We start from the raw sequence: 19,989 nt of genomic DNA on the forward strand, positions 1-19,989 counted from the left end.
TAGTACTGGCCCAGGCTCATAAAATTTCACCCTCACCCAGCCCATTCCTACCTTGCAATAAATTAAGTCAAAAGTGCATATATAGCATATACAAGTGCATATACAGGTTGTGCTCTTTGAGAGAGATGTGTACTACAGTCAATAGAAGAAAGACATTGGGCACTTCTAAACCTAGAACTGGCATTACAGAAGAGGAGAAGGGAGGAAGTGATGAGCCAGCCAAGGGATGAGCTAGCCAAGAAAAGACAGCCCTTGCCTTATACAGGATTTATATAGCACTAAAAGTTTGCACAGCGCTTAAAATATAAGGAAGACATTACAATCACAATACAATTCAAGATGGTAAGGAGGGCCCTGCCCCTGAGGGCTTGCAATCTAAAATAGAGGGGCAAGTGATACATGAGGAGGTAGCTGTGTTGGGATGAATTGTTTGAGAACGTGATGGTTGAGTGGTTAGGTTTAGGTGGGATAAGCTTCCCTGAAGAGATGAGTCTTAAAGGAGAACTATGGGGTTAGGGCTTTCCCCCATAGTTCTCCTAAGGGTAACGGGAGGACACAAACTAGCGTCTTCCCGTCACACTAAGCTCAGTATACCGTGAGCTACAGCTTGCGGTATACTGAGACGCCACAGCTGAAGCAGATACCGACATTTATGTCTGGATACGCCCAGCTGCGTGAGTGACAGCTGGCTCTGCCTATCTGGAGGCAGAGCCAGCTGTACCCGCCTCCTTCCCTGTCCGTTACGCCAGTCAGCACTGGAGGATCGGAGCAGGGAATCCAGTCCCTCCCTTGTCACGGCAGAGAGCCGTGACAGGATCTAGAAGTGAGCGAACGCTAGGATGTGTTCGCTCACTTCCCGATCTACTGAGCTGACCTGTGACAGTCTCATTGTCACAGGTCGGCTAGAACTATGAAGTGAGTGAAAAGCACTCACCTCATAGTTCTCCTTTAAGGCATCGCCTAAAGGCAGGGTGGGAGACAGGTGGACAGGTTGGGTAAAGAGTTCCAGAGGATGGGAGAGACTCTAGTGAAGTCCTGGAGGTGAGCATGGGAGGAGTTGATGAGGGAGCTGCAAAGCAGGAGGTCTTGGGAGGAGCCGAGGGGACGATTAGGGTAATACTTTGAGACAAGGTTTGAGATATATCCGGGGCCAGAGTTGTGAATGGCTTTGTAAGTTATTGTTAATATTTTGAATTTCATCCTTTGGGCTATTGGAAGCCAGTGCAGGGATCGGCAGAAGGGGTTGCAGACACTGAGCAGTTGGTCAGGTGAATGAGTCTAGCAGCAGCTTTTATGATAGACTGATGGGGGATAGCCTGTGTAGAGGTAAGCCAATGAGGAGGGAGTTGCAATAGTCAAGAAGAGAGATAACAAGGGTATGGATGAGTAGTTTTGAGGTTTAATTGGTGAGGAAAAGGGTGTATTTTGGAGATGTTGCAAAGGTGGAGGCGGCAGGAATTGGATAGTGATTGGATGTGGGGAAGGAAGATGAGGTCCAAGTCAAGGATGACACCTAGCACCTTGGCATGGGGGGAGGGTTTTATAGTTGAGTTATCAATCTCAAGCGAAAAGTTGGGGGAAGGTGCACGGGGTGAAGGAAATATCATGAGCTCAGTTTTTGAAAGGTTGAGTTCTAAGAAGTGTTGCGACATCCAGACTGATATGTCAGTTAGTAGATTAGTGACACGCAAGGACACTGAGGGGGAGAGTTGTGGAGTAGAAAGATAGATTTGAGTGTCATCGGCATAGAGATGGTATTGGAAGCCATGTGAGGTTATTAACTGACCAAGGGAGGAGGTGTGGATAGAGAAGAAAAGGGGTCCAAGGATAGAGCTTTGGGGGACCCCTATAGAAAGAGGAAGAGGTGGGGAGGAGTTAGATTGGTAGGCGACATTAAAGGAGTGCTTAGATAGGTAGACGGAGAACCATGAGAGAGCAGAGTCTTGTAGGCCAAGTGAGTGGAGTTTTCTGAGAAGGAGCAGGTGATCAACAATGTCAAAAGCAGCAGAAAGGTCTAATAGCAAGAGTAAGGAGTAGTGGCCATTGTTTTTAGCTGTTAGTAATTCATTGGTGAGTTTTAGGAGCGCGGTTTCAGTGGAGTGTAGAGGACGAAAGCCGGACTGTAAGGGGTCGAGAAGGTTGTTATCAGCGAGGTGGCGGCTTGGGCGGCTGTAGATAAGGCGTTCTAGGAGTTTGGAGATGAATGGGAGTAAGGAGATTGGTCTGAGATTGTTGAGGTTGGTAGGGTCCAGTGAGGTTGTTTTGGGTAACTAGGTGACCAGCGCATGTTTTAGAAGGGAGGGAAAGATGCCGGTAGAGAGGGAAAGATTGAAAATGTGAGTAAGAGAGTGTAGGATAGAATAAGAGGGTGACCGAAGTAGTGGTGAGGGAACTAAGTCCAGGGGGCAAGTGGAGAGGTGGGTGTCAGAGAAAAGCTCTGTAACCTCCTCTGTGGTGACAGGATAAAAAGAGGAAAGTAACCAGTGTGATGGTGGGTCTGGTACATTAATAGGGGAAGTTGATTGGACAGTGGCGATCTGATCCTGAATTGTATCTATTTTGTTTTTGAAATGAATGGCAATGTCCTGGGCAGTGAGTGCCTTATGTTGACTTTGCCAATTTAGTTTATAAATGTTGAAGGATGACATTTCAAAACAAAGACAAAGATGACATTACTAAAACATGACTCAAATCCATATATTACAGCAATATAGTAAAACTTCACATTATTTACAAATGATCTATTCATTTGAAGAACATAATATTTTTCAAAAGGGCACTTATGCTTTAAAGAGACTTTGTGGAAGCAACCAGTAGATGTATAACCACAAACATTGACAATAAGGGAATTTCCAAATTAAATATCTGGGGTTGTTTTCGGGCAAACATTTTAGCATTTTTCTTGTCTGTATTGTTATCTAAAGTTTACATAGCTACTTGAATTTTCAAAGCAGACTTCCTTAATGCTACTTTTACATTTTATCTTGCGCTCTGGGACTGATTGAGGGGACATTGGGTGACCTTTGACTGATCCTATTGATTTAGGCAGAATGTGGCAACAATCCAAAAATATATGGGCTACCTGATAATTTGAGAAAAGTCTACTGAGTTTTCTGCCAAGCAGAGCCAGACTGTCTGCAGTGTACACTGCACAGAAATATATGTGCTCAGTGGAGAAATGTCACTGTGCATAGTTGTCAGTGGAGAAATGTCCCTGTACATGGTGGTCAGTGAAGAAATGCCCCAGTACATGATGGTCAGTGGAGAAATGTCCCTGTACATGGTGGTCAGTGGAGAAATGTCCCTGTACATGCATGGTCAGTGGAGAAATGTCCTTGTACATAGGTGGCCAGGAAAGAAGCATTCCTGTACATGGCGGTCAGTGGGAAATGTCTCCCGTAGATCGGTGGTAAGTGGAGAAATGTCCCAGTAGATCGGTGGTCAGTGAAATGTTCCCGTAGATCGTGGAAAGTGGAGAAATGTGTCTGTATACGGTGGTCAGTGGAGAAATGTCCCTGTCCATGGTGGTCAGTGGAGAAATGCCCCTGTACATGGTGGTCAGTGGAGATATGTCTTTATACATGGTGGTCAGTGGAGAAATGTCCCTGTACACGGAGGTCAGTGGAGAAATGTCCCAGTACACGGTGGTCAGTGGAGAAATGTCCCTGTACACGGTGGTCAGTGGAGAAATGTCCCTTTACACGGTGGTCAGTGGAGAAATGTCCCAGTACATGGTGGTCAGTGGAGAAATGTCCCTGTACACGGTGGTCAGTGGAGAAATGTCCCTGTACACGGTGGTCAGTGGAGAAATGTCCCAGTACATGGTGGTCAGTGGAGAAATGTCCCAGTACATGGTGGTCAGTGGAGAAATGTCCCAGTACACGGTGGTCAGTGGAGAAATGTCCCAGTACACGGTGGTCAGTGGAGAAATGTCCCTGTACACGGTGGTCAGTGGAGAAATGTCCCTTTACACGGTGGTCAGTGGAGAAATGTCCCAGTACATGGTGGTCAGTGGAGAAATGTCCCTGTACACGGTGGTCAGTGGAGAAGAGTGGAGCTGCTATAACTTTTAGAAAACTCTGAAAGTCTGGACAGTGTGATAATGGAGTTCAGCACTTTTGAATTTCGTTGTCAGCAGAGCGGTGCCTAGTCCCCGGCTGCAGACTCCAGACACGGCTCTATGTCAGGCTGGAGTGTTTCTGCCATTCTAGAGGGGGGAGCTGACCCAAGTCCTCTCCTCCAGGCTGTGCCCGGTCCTCCCCTCCAGGCTGTGCCCGGTCCTCTCCCCCAGGCTGTGCCCGGTCCTCCCCTCCCCGTTCCACGTTATTTTATTCTTATTTCTCGCCGCCTTGCTGAGGAAGTGCCGCCAGTCGCTCCTCCTCTCCCAGGATTGAGGAAGTAGACGGACAATGGGGCAGATGAAGTTTGATACGAGCGAGCGATGTCAGTGAGAAGACTTGTGTGAGCGCGCTGCACCCAGACGGCCCCGGGCATGCGGTAAGTGGCAGAGCTCCAGGAGACATGGCACCGACTGGCAGGAGGGGTGAGGAGACATGGCACCGGCTGGCAGGAGGGGACTGGAGAGGGTTGGGGGGTGATGTGATTGCCTGGAGAGGGTTGGGGGGTGATGTGATTGCCTGGAGAGGGTTGGGGGGTGATGTGATTGCCTGGAGAGGGTTGGGGGGTGATGTGATTGCCTGGAGAGGGTTGGGGGGTGATGTGATTGCCTGGAGAGGGTTGGGGGGTGATGTGATTGCCTGGAGAGGGTTGGGGGGTGATGTGATTGCCTGGAGAGGGTTGGGGGGTGATGTGATTGCCTGGAGAGGGTTGGGGGGTGATGTGATTGCCTGGAGAGGGTTGGGGGGTGATGTGATTGCCTGGAGAGGGTTGGGGGGTGATGTGATTGCCTGGAGAGGGTTGGGGGGTGATGTGATTGCCTGGAGAGGGTTGGGGGGTGATGTGATTGCCTGGAGAGGGTTGGGGGGTGATGTGATTGCCTGGAGAGGGTTGGGGGGTGATGTGATTGCCTGGAGAGGGTTGGGGGGTGATATGACATGTCCCTGCGATCTGCACTTTGCACTAGTTCTAGGTTGGCTCTGCAGCTGCTTGTGATTACTTGTCTTGAAGGGCCAGGCTGTAACATGAAATCAATGATGACACGTGTATCGGTTTATCTGGAATCTAAAGGGTGCTCTTTACAATGGGTGCATATAGAAGTACCATAAGACAGTGATGTGTATGTAGACGGACAGACAATAGAAAGTATTACTGAATAACGGAATGTATTATTTGACACAAAGAGTAGTTGGTGCCTGGAACAGATTTTCAGCAGAGGTAGGTAGATAGTCAACAGTAAGTGAATGTAAATCTAAACCACAGGATAAGGAAATATTATCTGAATACAAGTCATGTGTATTTTTACTTGGATCTGGTGTATTTCTTCCAGATCTGTGCAGTGCTCATAAGCGTTGATGACACATTGCCTCTGTGCAGGAGCTTTCTGTAATAAAGACTGGTCGCTGCGTCTCTCTCTCCTTGTGCAAGGTGACTGGTCTTGTATCCGCCCCCTCCTATAGTTTTCTGTAGTGGGTGGAGTTTCCTGGCCCCTCCCTCAGCTCTGTTCTCTGCACAGGCTATGTAAACCACATCTACTTTTCGCAGGCTTTTGGTGCACACAAAGTGGATATATATCCTCGGTGGCTTTTGAGGAACATATGTAAATGAAGATTTATGTGTCTGGAGTTCAGCTTTTAAATATGCATGGGACAAACTTGGATTTATACGCAGACATCTCTGGTCGCACAACGTTCCTATTTTGTTTTGTACACCTCACCCCCTTGATATCCATGTGTTACAAACTTTTAATTACAAGAGCTTCATAAACATGACATTTAATATAATTGTACCTTTAACACCATCACTGCAGCTTTAAAAAAGAAAGAGAACCCTCCTAAAAGAAAGGTGGGCAGACTGGATTGAGCACTTGGCCTTTCACTGACATCATTCTTCTGTGTATAAGAGAAGACTCTCTTTATGTATGTGTGAAGGTAAAAAGAGTAATGTGATCTATCTCTGACTAGTTCCAGAAATTAAGGAGCATTCCAAGAACAAAACCACAGAAACCAGGAACTGCAAGTAACAATCTAAGACTGTTGTCATGTATGTGACCTGTCAGACACTGACGTACATTCATTTTGAACAATTCTGCCCGGTGTGTATCTGGGTGAATGCCGTTTGCATGGAACTTGAATAGGAATTTCCAATACTCATGAGCGCCATCTCAGGCATCGGTGCTCTGCAAATGGCATCTGTCCGGTGTAAATTAAAGGAGAACTATGGGGTCAGTGTTTTTCCCCATAGTTCTCCTTAGGGTAACGGGAGGACACAAACTAGCGTCCTCCCGTTACCCTAAGCTCAGTATACCGCGAGCTACAGCTCGCAATATACTGAGACGCCGGAGCGGATCCCGACGTAGATTACGGGATCCGCACCAGCTGCGTGAGTGACAGCTGGCTCTGCCTATGTAGAGCCAGAGCCAGCTGTACCCGCCCCCTCCCCCGTCCGTTCCGCCAGTCAGCGCTGGCAGATCCGAGCGGGGAGAGGGGAATCCAGCCCCTCCCCCCTGTCACGGCAGAGAGCCGTGACAGGATCGAGAAGTGAGCGAACCTGGTATGTGTTCGCTCACCTCCCGATCTACTGAGCCGACCTGTGACAGTCTCATTGTCACAGGTCGGCTAGAACTATGAGATGAGTGGAAATCACTCATCTCATAGTTCTCCTTTAAATATATAAATGATCCCCATAGCATGACAAGCAGGCAAACTGTGTTGTTACTTTCCTCCGCATGTGGAGCTGCGAGTCCTACCAACAACACAGTTGTTAATGGAACTTTTTTTAGGCCCCGTTTTCGCTTGCAAAGGGGCCAATTGGGGCAGTCTCATTCATTTCTTCTAGGGCTGGTACTAATTAAAATGTTCGTGTTCGATTAATGGAATTTTTTTTAAATCGGTTAATTTTGATTAATTATAACGCACATACAGATCCAACTGCATTGGCCTATACAAATACAGCACAGCAATGAAGTAATAAAATGAACTAGAATCACACTAATCCAGCACGTTATTAATCTCACATGCCCCACTCAATATGGCCGCCGCTTGAGTGGGGCAACTCAGAATAATAACGTGCTGGATTAGTGTGATCCTAGTTCATTTTATTACTTAATTGCTGTGCTGTATGTGTATAGGCCAATGCCTTGGCTGGCGCTCGTGCAGAAAGTTTCTTGGGCAAACTCACCCGCCCAAGTGGCTCCATGGGCTAACGAAGGGAAGGGGGAGGAATCTGGTGACGTCACGGACATCGACAACACCGGACTCCTCCCCCTTCCCTTTGTTAGCCGTCACGGGCATCGACGTCACCGGACTCCTCCCCCCTTCCCTTCGTTAGCCGGCGGAGCCACTTGGGGAAGGGGGGAGGAGTCCGGTGACGTCGATGTCCGTGATGTCACCGGATCTCCGACGGAACTCCCAGAAGCCAGCGGAGAGGTGAGTGTTTTCATTAGCGATCAAAAGAATTTTACTTGATCAAAAAGTTTAACGATTAATCGAGAAACTAATCGTTAATTTCCGCAGCCCTAATTTCTTCCTGAGTCTTAAGCTGGCCATGCACTGTATTATTTTCTTTCAACCTGCGGCCTAAACAAAGAAAATATAACAAGTTCTTCCATCAACGCTTATGAGCATTGAGCAAGGAATCTCCCTCTGTCTTCATTGTATTCGAACAGCGGCCGTCAGCTGCTGTCAGAATACACGAACAGAGCCAGGAGCTCATCCGTTCGAAGATTTTCCGACTGGCTCCTTTCATCAGCTGATGAAAGGGTACCAACAGCGGCACCCATTGTGCAAATTTCGGTTGGTTCTTGATAAAATTTGCACATTGTATGGTTAGGTTAATGTTAACAGCTGCAGCAGACAGGAAGCTCTATACAAGGCAATGACAGCTGACAGCGCCCGCAGCCATTCACATTTTATCGCTGAGATTACAGTACCTGTGGGTGATCACTGCTGGATGCACACTGTCCATTGCAATGTATCATATTTATTTCTGGTAGTATTTAGATACAGAATTATACAAGGAAATGGAATGTATCAACTGGAGAAGAGCTGGGGGAGCGTTTGATTCTTTTATGCTATGCTAAGTCCCTGTTCACACTTTTGCATTGCGTAAATGCGTGCCAAAGCATCGCAAAGGTGTGAACGAGGACTTAAACCAATGACGGAGCGCAGAGAAGGAGCGAGAGGGCCACATGTGCCCCATAAACACTCATTCACACTAGAAACGGCTGGCACGTACAGCTCCGTGCTGCGTCCTCGTCCATATCGGGCAGCTCCCGGGAAGGACAGTTGCTGCCTGTGATTAGTACGCAGCCCGTGTCCTTCTCTATGGGAGTATGCAGCCATACACCCACCTACGCTCACCTGAAGTGCAGGTCCGTACGGGTGCGTGAGTCCTGGCTCAGACGCAGACAGGATCCATCCTGTCAGCGTACGAGTACGCTCACCCGCACGGACGTGCAGGGCGGGTGAGCGTAGGGTGACGTATGGCTGCGTACTCCCATAGAGAAGGACACGGGCTGCGTACTAATCACAGGCAGCAACTGTCCTTCCCGGGAGCTGCCCGATACGGCCGTGCACGCAGCATGGAGCTGTACGTGCCGGCCTATTCCCGTGTGAATGAGCCCTTAATCAGCAGTCTGACATTCGTGATCTATAATACAAACATAAACACCTCAATATGTATTTCTATGGGCTCCTCTTCAGAAAATGTTTTCATTTGGCAATGTTATTTTTGGTTGTTTATCACAGACTTGTACAATGGGATAATAATATTTCTCCTGGCATCAGATGAGAAGTATAACTATAACAGGTTTGTTTTGTGAACATTATAATTTCACATCAATAATATTTGACTGAACATACCATACACAGCAGCCCAAACATGTTATGCTCCATATAACGCGTGCACACTGCTGTGCGTTTTGTAGGGGTGGTGATGTGCATTGTTACAATTCACCACATTGTATACTTTTTCTTTTCTTAACTTTATTGAAGTTTCAGAAAATGAAACCTCATTCAACTCTATACAATGCACTGCAGTGAGTTGATGTGGTGATGTGCATTGTGCTGAGTTAAAGATGCAGACATGTTGCATTTTTACACAACACAGCACATTTTAATGCAGTGTTATGGTGTGAACAAGGCACATTGAAAACAACTGTATTCTGTGTGTCCTTGTGTTGAGCTTGTGTTGGTCAACGCAGGTCAATGGACATGGTGTGAACAGGTCCCCAGGGTGCCCTGACGAAGATGAGCTCTGTTCCCTGGAGTTCCACCTTGCCCATCCAAGGCTGGCCATACCCTGCCAGAAAATTGTCAGAATCCTCTAAATTCGCCAAAATTCTAACCATGGGTTGCCCAGCTGGCACCATCTGGCTAGAGTAACTTCATTATTAATATTGAAGCAGCCGGTCCCAAAATTGTCGGCTGAATATTCTGACACTTGAAAGCACTGGCTGTCAGAATACAGTAGCCAATAGTGAAAATTCCTCAATCTCTGCTGTTTAGCATGGATGAGGGAATCAAGCGTTTTTTTCTCATTCAGCCCATGGTCTAAACTGGGAAAGCTTTAACGTGTATGGCCAACTTTGCTGTCCAATGGGAGTATCGTAGTACCGTGGGGTTTAGTACATTGTGACAGCTCCGGGTGTGCGAGTTGTATTGGACACTGCCGGAGATGTCACTGTTTAAATTTTTCCTTAACTTTATGTGATATGTACACTGTATGCACTCTATTCAGGTTCCCACACAGCAGCGCAGTGCACTGTGCAGCCATGCGGCGAACTGCGGTGGCATACAGTGTGCTCCATTAAAATGCAGTATGTTTTTGCTTTTCATCACAGCGCCCCGCCCATCACACCCTCATTGTGGTGTGAATGGGACACATACAAAACAATTGTCTTCTGTGTGTCCTTGCGGTGACCTGTGTTGATCAGATGCGATACAACGCAGGTCACTGATCTATGTAAACCAGGGACGTGCGGTCAGGAGAGACAGGTGAGCCGGAGCCTGACCTGGTATTATGGAGGAAAAAGCTGTCAGCTTCAGACTTTTTCTACATTCAGATCGGCTTGTAACAGGTTACACAGCAAGGAAAGCCTCCCAGCTCTGTAACCTGTCATGGACGGAGCACTGCCTGTTAATTACAAGGGGCGCTGCATCCAACTCTTGACAACTAAGTTAGGTTACACAGCAGTGGGCTTCCCCACAGCTTGTGTAACCTAACCTAGTGAGGCCAGAGCTGCAACAGCCTCTACTCTATTAGAGGCTTGAGCTCTGTGGATGATTTGGACCAATGGCAAAGCGCCATTGCTCCAAACTGTCCAATCAAAGAAAAGAACACTGAGGACATTGATCTGGATGCCACACCAGTGATGAGCAAGTGAGGGACAGGGAGGCACCTCCATGTCTCCTCCCTCCCTCACACTAGCTTGATGACTGTGTTGGGGGCAGGACTTCATTGGGCTGGGGGCGAGGCTTTGACATGCTGGGGGCGGGGCTGGGGAATGCCTCACCCAGCATGGAAGGTACCGCACGTCACTGATGTAAACAGGCCCCAATAGCCCTACGGGAGTGAGCATGTTTACATCGGTATCTCACATGGGGATTATACAAGCGGGCGTACAGGGAGCCGCAAGCGACACCTTTCATAAACATAGAAAACATAACAAAACAGAAATAAATAAAAACGCCAGACACCAACTTTTTCGGCAGAGAATTTGGCCCAGCATTTTTTATTGGGTAATGTTAATGCTCAGCTCTTTAATTGTTTCTTTAAATAAACAAGAAAACGTTCGGTCTACACAGTAGGTAATATTTGGCTAGAAAAACCCCTGTGAACTGCTGCAAAATAACCATTCGATCTTTTAAAATTGCCCCCCTTCTGTGAGGTGACATACCCCATAAACAAATGCCCCATCAAAGGGGGGGGGGGGTTGTTTTGCAGAGCTTTTCTGGAATTAGCTGGAGCAGCTGTCTTAAATAGGGAGCATCAGCCAATCAGATGACGCATGAGATGTTCTTTCCGCCAAAACGTGTAAATCTGCCTGAATGCAGCTTAACCAACTACTACCAAGCAGAAAAGGGGGGAGGGGGTATAGACAGAACCTTCTAGGGTTACTCCAGTTCCATGAAGGGCCCTCTTAGTGCCTTGTATCCTCCTGACATTCTGTAAGTCACGTGGTGACCGCTTGCTGCCTGGGGAGTGGAAAGCTCTCTCTCATTTGCTGCCTTTTGGCTTGTTAAATATACTATTGCATGCTTAAATACATTGTGAGCTGATAAGTCCCTGTTCTCTCTGCCTGTGCACAAAGAGGAATTATGAAGTTGGGTGGAGATGTGGAGTGGTCTGTGCTCTTTGTAATGCACCAGAAATTAAGTAGACAGGGCTGACACCATGTGCAGTGGAATTCAGAGCGGTGTTGTCATGCCAAAGAAGAAGGTGGGGACATTCAATATATCTGGCACATCAACCATTACTTTTCTGTGCTTTCAGCATGTTTAAAGGGTTAACACATGAACAAATGTACATGTATTGCAGAGATGTACAAAATATGTTGTTTTTTTGTTTTAATTTTGCCTTGGCATACACTTTAATATCATAGAGCAGTTTATTCCATACTGCATACAGCTGTTACAAGCTGGAGTATAGCAAATAGCAAATCTCTTGTTTTGCCATGCATGGGCACAGTACAGGTTTGCTGTAAAGAGATGGTCACGTCACTCCCTTGGTCATGTGACAGTGCGCAGACCATAAGGCTGGCTGTTAGACCAGATCACTGTGGAAGAGGTCAGATGCTACCCTATGCTCAAAAGCACCTGGTATTGCCGTTGGCTGAGTTGGAGGAAGGAGTGGCGAGAAAGTGTTGGCAAGGTTCCACTGGGTTTGGAGGTATTTTACAAGGACGCTGTCACGTTTCCTTGAATGGTCGAGATAACTGTCTTTTTATATGTCCTTTCTGGCATTCATGAGCATACTTGGGTGGGACCAACGGAAAGAGGGGAGGGGTTGTTATTAGACTATAGTCCACTTTATCTGCCAATGTTTCCATTCTCTGTTTTTGTACAGCGCAGTGCCATTTTGGTATTTTGTTCTCCTGCCAGCTTCCATTTGTTTTTGCACGCCAATGCCTGTGAATTAGCCATGACAAGGTTTGTCCTGGATACAACGGGGCATGTTAAATTGTGAACTGTGCGTAGCCATTAGCTACGTTATGTGGAATTTGTATTTTGTTAGGTTCCTAGTGATTCTGGAGTGAAACCGAGATGTGAAAGAAGAAGTATGGGCTTTGTGAGGGTGTGTTGCGTTTACCCTGTGATGACAAAGCATGCACAGCCGATGAACAAATGGTGCCGATACCCAGAATTTCTGTTATTTTCTGGGTTGGCAGTCTCTTGCCATAGGTGGCCGTTGTGTTGTGCGTATTAGCAGTAATGGTGTAGCTACTGTGACTGCAGCTAACACGGCCTTTTTGACCCAAAAATGCAGTCAGGAGTGTAGTGCCAAAAGTAAATGTAAGTAAAACAGTGGGCATTTTGCAAAAAATTTACTGAATCAAGAAGAGTTGCCCATAGAAACCAACTAGCTTTTCCATGTGTGTTCCCTGGGCAGTGTAAATGAAAGGAAGAATTGGATTGTTAATATACAGTGGCATTTTTTTTATTTTGTTGCAGTAACACCTGGAATTAAAATTGATTTTTGGGGGGGTTTGCATCATTTGATTTACACAATATGCCTACCACTTTGAAGGTGCAAAACATTTTTTTATTGTGATACAAATGGGAAATAAAACAAAAAAGAACAGAAAACTTGAGTGTGCATAACTATTCACCCCCCAAAATCAATATTTTGCAGAGCCTCCTTTTGCAGCAATTACAGCTGCAAGTCTCTTGAGGGACGTCTCTATAAGCTTGGCACAGCTAGCCACTGGGATTTTTGCCCATTCTTCAAGGCAAAACTGCTCCAACTCCAAGTTGGATGGCTTTCGCTGGTGTACAACAATCATTAAGTCATGCCACAGATGCTCAATTGGATTGAGATTTGACCTTTGACTAAGCCATTCCAAGACATTTAATTGTTTACCCTTAAACCACTCTAGTGTGGCTTTAGCAGTGTGCTAGGGTCATTGTCCTGCTGGAAGTTGAACCTCCATCCCAGTCTCAAATCGCTAGCAGATTGAAACAGGTTTCCCTCAGTTTCCCTGTATTTAGGACCATCCTTCATTGCATCACTTCTGAAGAGTTTTCCAGTCCCGGCTGATGAAAAACATCCCCACAGCATGATGCCACCACCAACATGCTTTACTGTGGAGATGGTGTTCTCTGGGTGATGAGAGGTCTTGGGGTTGCGCCAGACATAGTGTTTTCCCTCATGGCCAAAAAACTAAATTTTAGCCTCATCTGACCAGAGTACCTTCTTCCGTATGTTTGGGAGTCTATCGCATGCCTCTTGGCGAACAGCAAACGTGTTTGCTTATTTTTTTCTGTAAGCAATGGCTTTTTTTCTGGCCATTCTTCCACAAAGGCCAGTTCTGTGAAGTGTACGGCCTAAAGTGGTCCTTTGAATAGATACTCCAATCTCCGTTGTGGAGCTTTGCAGCTCCCTCTGGGTTATCTTTGGTCTCTTTGTTGCCTCTCTGATTAAGAGTAAAATTTCTGCCCCGGGCGCCCATAACTCTGGTTACGCCACTGTATCTAGTGACTTCAGCTTTCTGTCTCAGGCACAATAATGACCTGATAAAAGCAAGGGACACAACTACTTCAAGCAGGACTTGTAACGGTCGGGGTCTGTAGAGGCACCTTGTTGTATCTTTATATTAAAAACATTAGCAGTGTCTTTTTTATTTCATAGTATTTGAGGTTGAATAAAGACATAAGTCAATCAAGTCCAACCTTGCAGCTAGCCTCTATCACAAACACACAATATATTTTTCTGCTAGCTAGAGTAACAGCACATTGAAATAAATCATTCATGCAGCAAATCCAAATTTAGCATTCAGATGTTCCGTTTCTAATTTGCATCTTCTGTTCTGTGTTAGTACATCGGTTTCCTTTTTAGTTTTTTTTTTTTTAGTTGAGGCATGGAGCTTTAGTTCTGAAAGTTTGCAGTGTTACAAACCCATTGCTTCTCCTGGCAACAAAATGTTTTATTTTCCATTTTTGCATCAATATTATCATTGCAGCATACACACATATGTCAAGCAGGTCATTCACATTTCTTGTATGGTTGGGTTGTGTCTATACAGGCCAAACTCTCTGCAGCACACAGCAAACATTGGTGTTTCCTTTCAGGATGATGTGGAGTGTCTGTCTGGTGTTTTTAAATTCTGTCTAGCTGACCTATATTTGAAAACTAAGATTTCTTAGGGCCAATTCACACCAGTTGCTGCCTGAATCGCACACCCAGCCCTGCTTTATTATTTAGTACTAATGGTTTCTGCTGAACAGTCTTATGGGACTTAACTCTCATCTTTTCCCATCAGTAGACACCTTATGAATGCAGATGAAGCTCCCGCAGTCTGATGAGAACCCATGACCCTCAGGACATGACCACCAGCATCGGCCACATAAGTTCTACCTCTCCCCAAACTCCTGACCAGCCACACTGCCAAATAAATAACCAACACCAGTCATACAAACATGTGCAACCTGCTCTCTCCAAACTCCTCACCAGCTGCACTGCCAAATAAACAGTACTTGCAACCCAAAACCCCTCTACTGATGTGCAGACATCTATGTTCTGAGACATTAAAGCAGACATGTCTAAGGTAAAACAGTTGACAGAATTGAGACTTATCTTTCATGGGGCCACATTATATCTTCTGGGGTCTACAGCTTCCTATTTACAGATATGGATTATGACACTTTGGAACTCAACATTATAGTAAGAATTTAAATTTATTGTACAATATTTAAATCTAGAGATCCTAGGGGTTATAAACATCTGAAGTTTTTACCTCCAAACGTATGTGTAATTATGTGTAAAGGAAGTGTAATTTATCAACTGAGAAACAGCTTAACCCCTTCATGACTGAGCTTGTTTTTAGTTTCTGTTCGTAAATGACTGAAGCACTTTGGACATTTTTGCTGTGTGATTCTTCCACGCCAGTAATATACTTTCTTACAAAGTGCACTCACAAATTATATATTGTTTTTTAGAGGACATATAGGGCTATATATTTATATCACATATGTGTACCTAACGCCTCACTTAGGACAAATAAAATATAAAAAAAGAGGAAAAAACGTAAAGAAAACACTTTTATTTCCCCAGTTTTGATTTGTAGTATTTTTTACAAAAACAGCACAGCTAAAAAAAATGCAATAAATACAATAATGTATTTGTCCTTTATATGCAAAAACCTCACATCCCTGGGATTTTAGACATTTTTCTGTACTTCTCGGTCTAAAACTAAAACCTAATCTTTTTTCTCTTAAAGCTAAAAGTGGTCACCTGGCATACAATGTCACTAAGTGTCACACTAAGTGTCACTAATGACAGCGACATACTTTGAACATCACTGTTTTTGCTTGTTTTTTACATTTTTATTTAATTTTTTACATTATATCAAGCAGTCATTGTGAATTAATCTCACTATTACTGCTTGATAAGTTAATACATTTTTGGTTATTATTAGGCTGCTTCAAACTTAAGAACAGCCAATAATAACCTTAGTGACCCTGCAGCATTTCAGGATCAGATGTCACGAAAGGTTTTCTGATCGTTCCAACAACAATCAGAAAACTGCAACATTGTTTCAGGAATAGAAATTGCTGAATTGCTGAATTTCTATTGCTGAAAGTTAAAAAAAAAAAAAAAAAAAGCCGGAACAATTTGCCAAAAGTTAAAAAAAAAAAAAAAAAAGCCGGTATACATCGGGATTTCTCGATCTATACCAGTTGTCAGAGTGACCGCAAGACCTGCAAATGCGGTTCTGCTCTCACTGTCAGAGAGCAGAGGTATGTGTTCGCTCACTTCCCGATCTATTGAGCCGACCTGTGACAGTTTCATTGTCACAGGTCGGCTAGAACTATGAGTCAGACACCCGATTCCTGAAAGGGATGGTGTCTGAAAAAGGTTAACTCTTTCATTAATGGATGCCTCTATACTGAGGCATCCATTAAAGGAGAACTATGGGGTCAGGGCCTTTCCCCGTAGTTCTCCTAAGGGTAACGGGAGGACACAAACTAGCATTCTCAGGTCACCCAAAGCTCAGTATACCGCGAGCTACAGCTCGCACTATACTGAGACGCTGCACCCGGGAAGGATCCCGACATTACTGTCGAGATCCACCCAGCTGCGTAATAGACAGCTGACTCTGCCTATCTAGAGGCAGAGCCAGCTGTACCCGCCCCTGTCCGTTCCGCCAGTCAGCGCTGGAGGATCGGACAAGGGAGGGGGGAATCCCTGCAGGGAGCCGTGAGTGACAGTCACGGCTCTTTGCATGGATAGATTGAGAAGTGAGCGAGCGACGGTATGTGTTCGCTCACTTCCCGATCTATTGAGCCGACCTGTGACAGTCTCATTGTCACAGGTCGGCTAGAACTATGAGGCAGAGTGATTTTCACTCACCTCATAGTTCTCCTTTAATAAATGGTAACCGCTGATTCTTAGCGGTTACCAGCATTGCAGAGCTGCAAATAACTGGTCACGTACAGTGTACGGGGCCAGTCATTTGGGCACTTTGTGGCGGGACGTACAGTGTACCTCTCCTGTCATGAAGGGGTTAAATCAGTCCTGGGCAAATCCCAGGAGCCAGGTAGACAATGCTGCTTAAAAATTACCACTGGTACCTAACTTTTGAGGCTTTTTCTAGTTGTTGTCAATGGAACTGGCTCCTAAAACAAATCCTGCAGGCTCCCAGATTGGAGATACTGGCTCTTCCATTCCATATTAGTTTGTCCTCCCCTGCATTAAACCACTGAGGACCTCAAAGAAGGAACAAGGGGGATGCGTGCCACCCATAAGACACCAGTTTGACATGCCTGCTCTAAAGTGTTTGAGGTTGTATCAAGTGACTTTTTTTATGTTCAGACATGCTGATGTGTTGTAACAATGACACTCACTGTACTAACTTCTGGTATAATGGCATTTTCTGACAGCACTGTTTTATGATAGTTTGAGACACAGTAAGGTAAACATTTGTTTCTCTATCTATTTGTATGTCCACCCGTGACAGATTGTAGTGGCCACGGGCTGAGGTAATTGCTGACTACTATGTTAGCAATAGGTTGAAACAGGCGGTCAGTTACAGAATGGGTAAACTCACCTATACAGGGTGTGGACAGAAGGTTTAAAAAGGAGATGCAGCTTAAGGTGCCCATACACCTTACGAATATCAGCCTATTTTCGTATGCAATTGAATTTTCGTCCGATATTCGTAAGGTTGATGGGCAGTGTACAACAGCAAATACTGTACAATCGATCGACTTTTGACTAACCAGCAGGTTAGAAAACTTCAGTCGATCATACGATTCTCTCAAGGTGTTGGCGTTTCCGTACGTAAAAATTTGTTGATTTACACTGCACATGCGCAGACGAAAATACGTGCGGTCGATTACCGCAATTCGTCCAGGTGCTTTCTTTTATTTACTGCTGATCTAACCTTGCCATAATCGGGGCAGAATGGGGCCGCCATACGAAAATCGTACGACGGTTAGATCATCGAATGAAAAAGTTCGTCCGATGATCACACATACCTCCCAGGCTGCTGCACTAGAGGTATAGTGAGACCTGAGAGGTCTGTGTTTCACAGTCTCTCTTGTGACCTGTAAAGCTGCCATACACCTTGCGATCATCGGACAAACTTTTTCATCCGATGATCTAACCGTCGTACGATTTTCTCTCTCTCTCTCTCTCTCTCTCTCTCTCCAAAAACCTATCTCTGTCAAGAGATCTACCTAAACATAGAAAACATTTTCACCCTCACTGAATAAAGGTGCTAAGCTTTTAAACACCTGCTAAACAAACACAACATTTTCTCAGGTCTCACTATACCTCTAGTGCAGCAACCTGGGAGGTCTGTGTTTCAGTCTCTCTCCGCTGTATAATGTATTATTGCTGGGATTTGTTGTATTCCTCTATTGCTGGTGGTATATTGTAATTTAAATGACACCCACCCCCTTCAAAAAAAGAACAAAGATTTGTTTTTTGTTATATTGAAAAAGTATTTTTCAAGGTTTATATGGAAGGTATGTTCAGGATAAAGTAGTAATGTTCTTTCAAAGGTTTTCTTTTTTTTAAATGTCACTGTTATCTTGTCTCAAGCATCCATAATCCAGATACTTTGCCGGTAAAAATGTTGTCCTTAACCCCTTCGTGACTGACGACGTACAGTGTACGTCGCCAGCATCGGGGCTGTTTAAACAGACTCCCGGCGACTTTTGCCGCCGGGAGTCTGTTTAAACTTGTAGAGTAAGTCATGAACGGGTTAACCTTCAGTATGCACCCTAAAATGTGTAATTACTAATAAAACCATAAAATACGTCTAGTGTCCGCCAGACTAAGGCACGAGGCTTGTATTTTGTCCTTTAACAAGCAAACCCTGGGACGTATGTAAAATTTTAAAAATAGCAGGGAGGTAAAGGAATGGTTTCACATAATGCTATAATTCTATTTGTTGTGTGTGTTGTGGAGGTGTATTTATAAATTTATAAAGGGGGGTTCTCTGGAAAACCCCATTTTTATCCTGGCACATAAAAAAACGTGTCCAGGTATTTTTTAAAGTTTGAGTTTACATTTGCTACTAGCTATAACTCAGCATTGTATAATTCATTACACTGTAGCGGTAAAGGTAGTAAACTCACGTTTGCTTGTTTATTTTCCTCCCCTCCAGATGGTAATTTCAAATAACGCCACTCCTAGTTGGTCTTGGTTGCACTGCTGACAGCCTGGTTCCTGAAGATGTACTGGTGTGTTGGGGTCGAAGCATGTGCTGGAAGTCGTGGTGGAAGTATGGATTCTCACAATGGTGAGTATGTGCCTACATTTAATTCAGTTCTTTATTTCAATACCAATTAAAAAACACGAATTCTTGTTGGCTCCAAAGTTTCCGACAGAATACAGCAGGGGTTCCTTTCCTAGCAACTTGACTTGTGCTGGTGTTCCACTTTTTTTTTAACTTGGTGGAAACCCCTAGTTACTTTAAACCAACCCATTTATGAGAGAAGTACAAATTCAGGCTCCATCTACAATACCACCTTTTGCTGAAACCTAGAAACTTGACAAAAGACATAATGGTGGAGGGAATTCAGTAAAGCCTTAATGCCTTTTCTGGGGGCATGGACCTTCAAAAGATAACGCGCCAAATTCAAAAAAGCCCTGTCACCAGTTTCAGTATCTTTACAGACACTTGCGATTAGATTCAGGTAGCTCCTAATACACCACTTTAGGAATCTTGCTATGGCTGCAACAGATTCAAAATGATAACAATTACCGCCAGTTTACAGACTGGAAAACAGTCCGTAATTAAGATCAACTCTGGTCTGGTGTGCAGAGAGACACCATTGCTCAAAGTGTGGCATGTATGTAATTAGGGGTGTCCCGACCCTTTATGCCGCCTGAGGCAACAGAGCGGGGTAGTTTGTGTGGCGCAGGTTCTGCTGATAGTGCTGGGAAAGGTGCTTTGCGGCAGATGCGGTGGAACAGAGGCAGCTGTGTTAGATGGACAGAGAGCCGTGCTGTCAGCGGCTCTGTCTGGTCCAGCCCAGCTCACTGACATCACTGGTTGCCAGGAGCTCAGCAGGATGCCAGCCAGCAGGTCCAGATCAGTTCCCTGGCCAGGAAGAACAGGAAGAAGGACAGAGCGTTACAGGTTGCTAAGAACTCTTGGCAACCTGAGATGCTCTGACCTCTCCTCTGCCCTGCCACCCCCCC

At 45.2% G+C, this 19,989-nt stretch overlaps 1 protein-coding gene across 1 annotated transcript in view; it reads left to right on the forward strand.

Moving 5' to 3' along the window:
• The first annotated feature begins 18,953 nt into the window (after nt 1-18,953).
• Nucleotides 18,954-19,989, forward strand: part of LRRK1 (leucine rich repeat kinase 1) — a 98,617-nt gene continuing 97,581 nt past the window's right edge. The window contains exon 1 of the mRNA XM_018560267.1: nt 18,954-19,084. Coding sequence (XP_018415769.1) covers nt 19,018-19,084 — 67 coding nt within the window. The 5' untranslated portion in view covers nt 18,954-19,017. The remainder of the gene's footprint in view (nt 19,085-19,989) is intronic.

The sequence above is a fragment of the Nanorana parkeri genome, unplaced genomic scaffold (assembly GCF_000935625.1).
Source record: "Nanorana parkeri isolate BGI_ZX_2015 unplaced genomic scaffold, ASM93562v1 scaffold443, whole genome shotgun sequence".
In the NCBI taxonomy this organism is placed as follows: Eukaryota; Metazoa; Chordata; class Amphibia; order Anura; family Dicroglossidae; genus Nanorana; species Nanorana parkeri.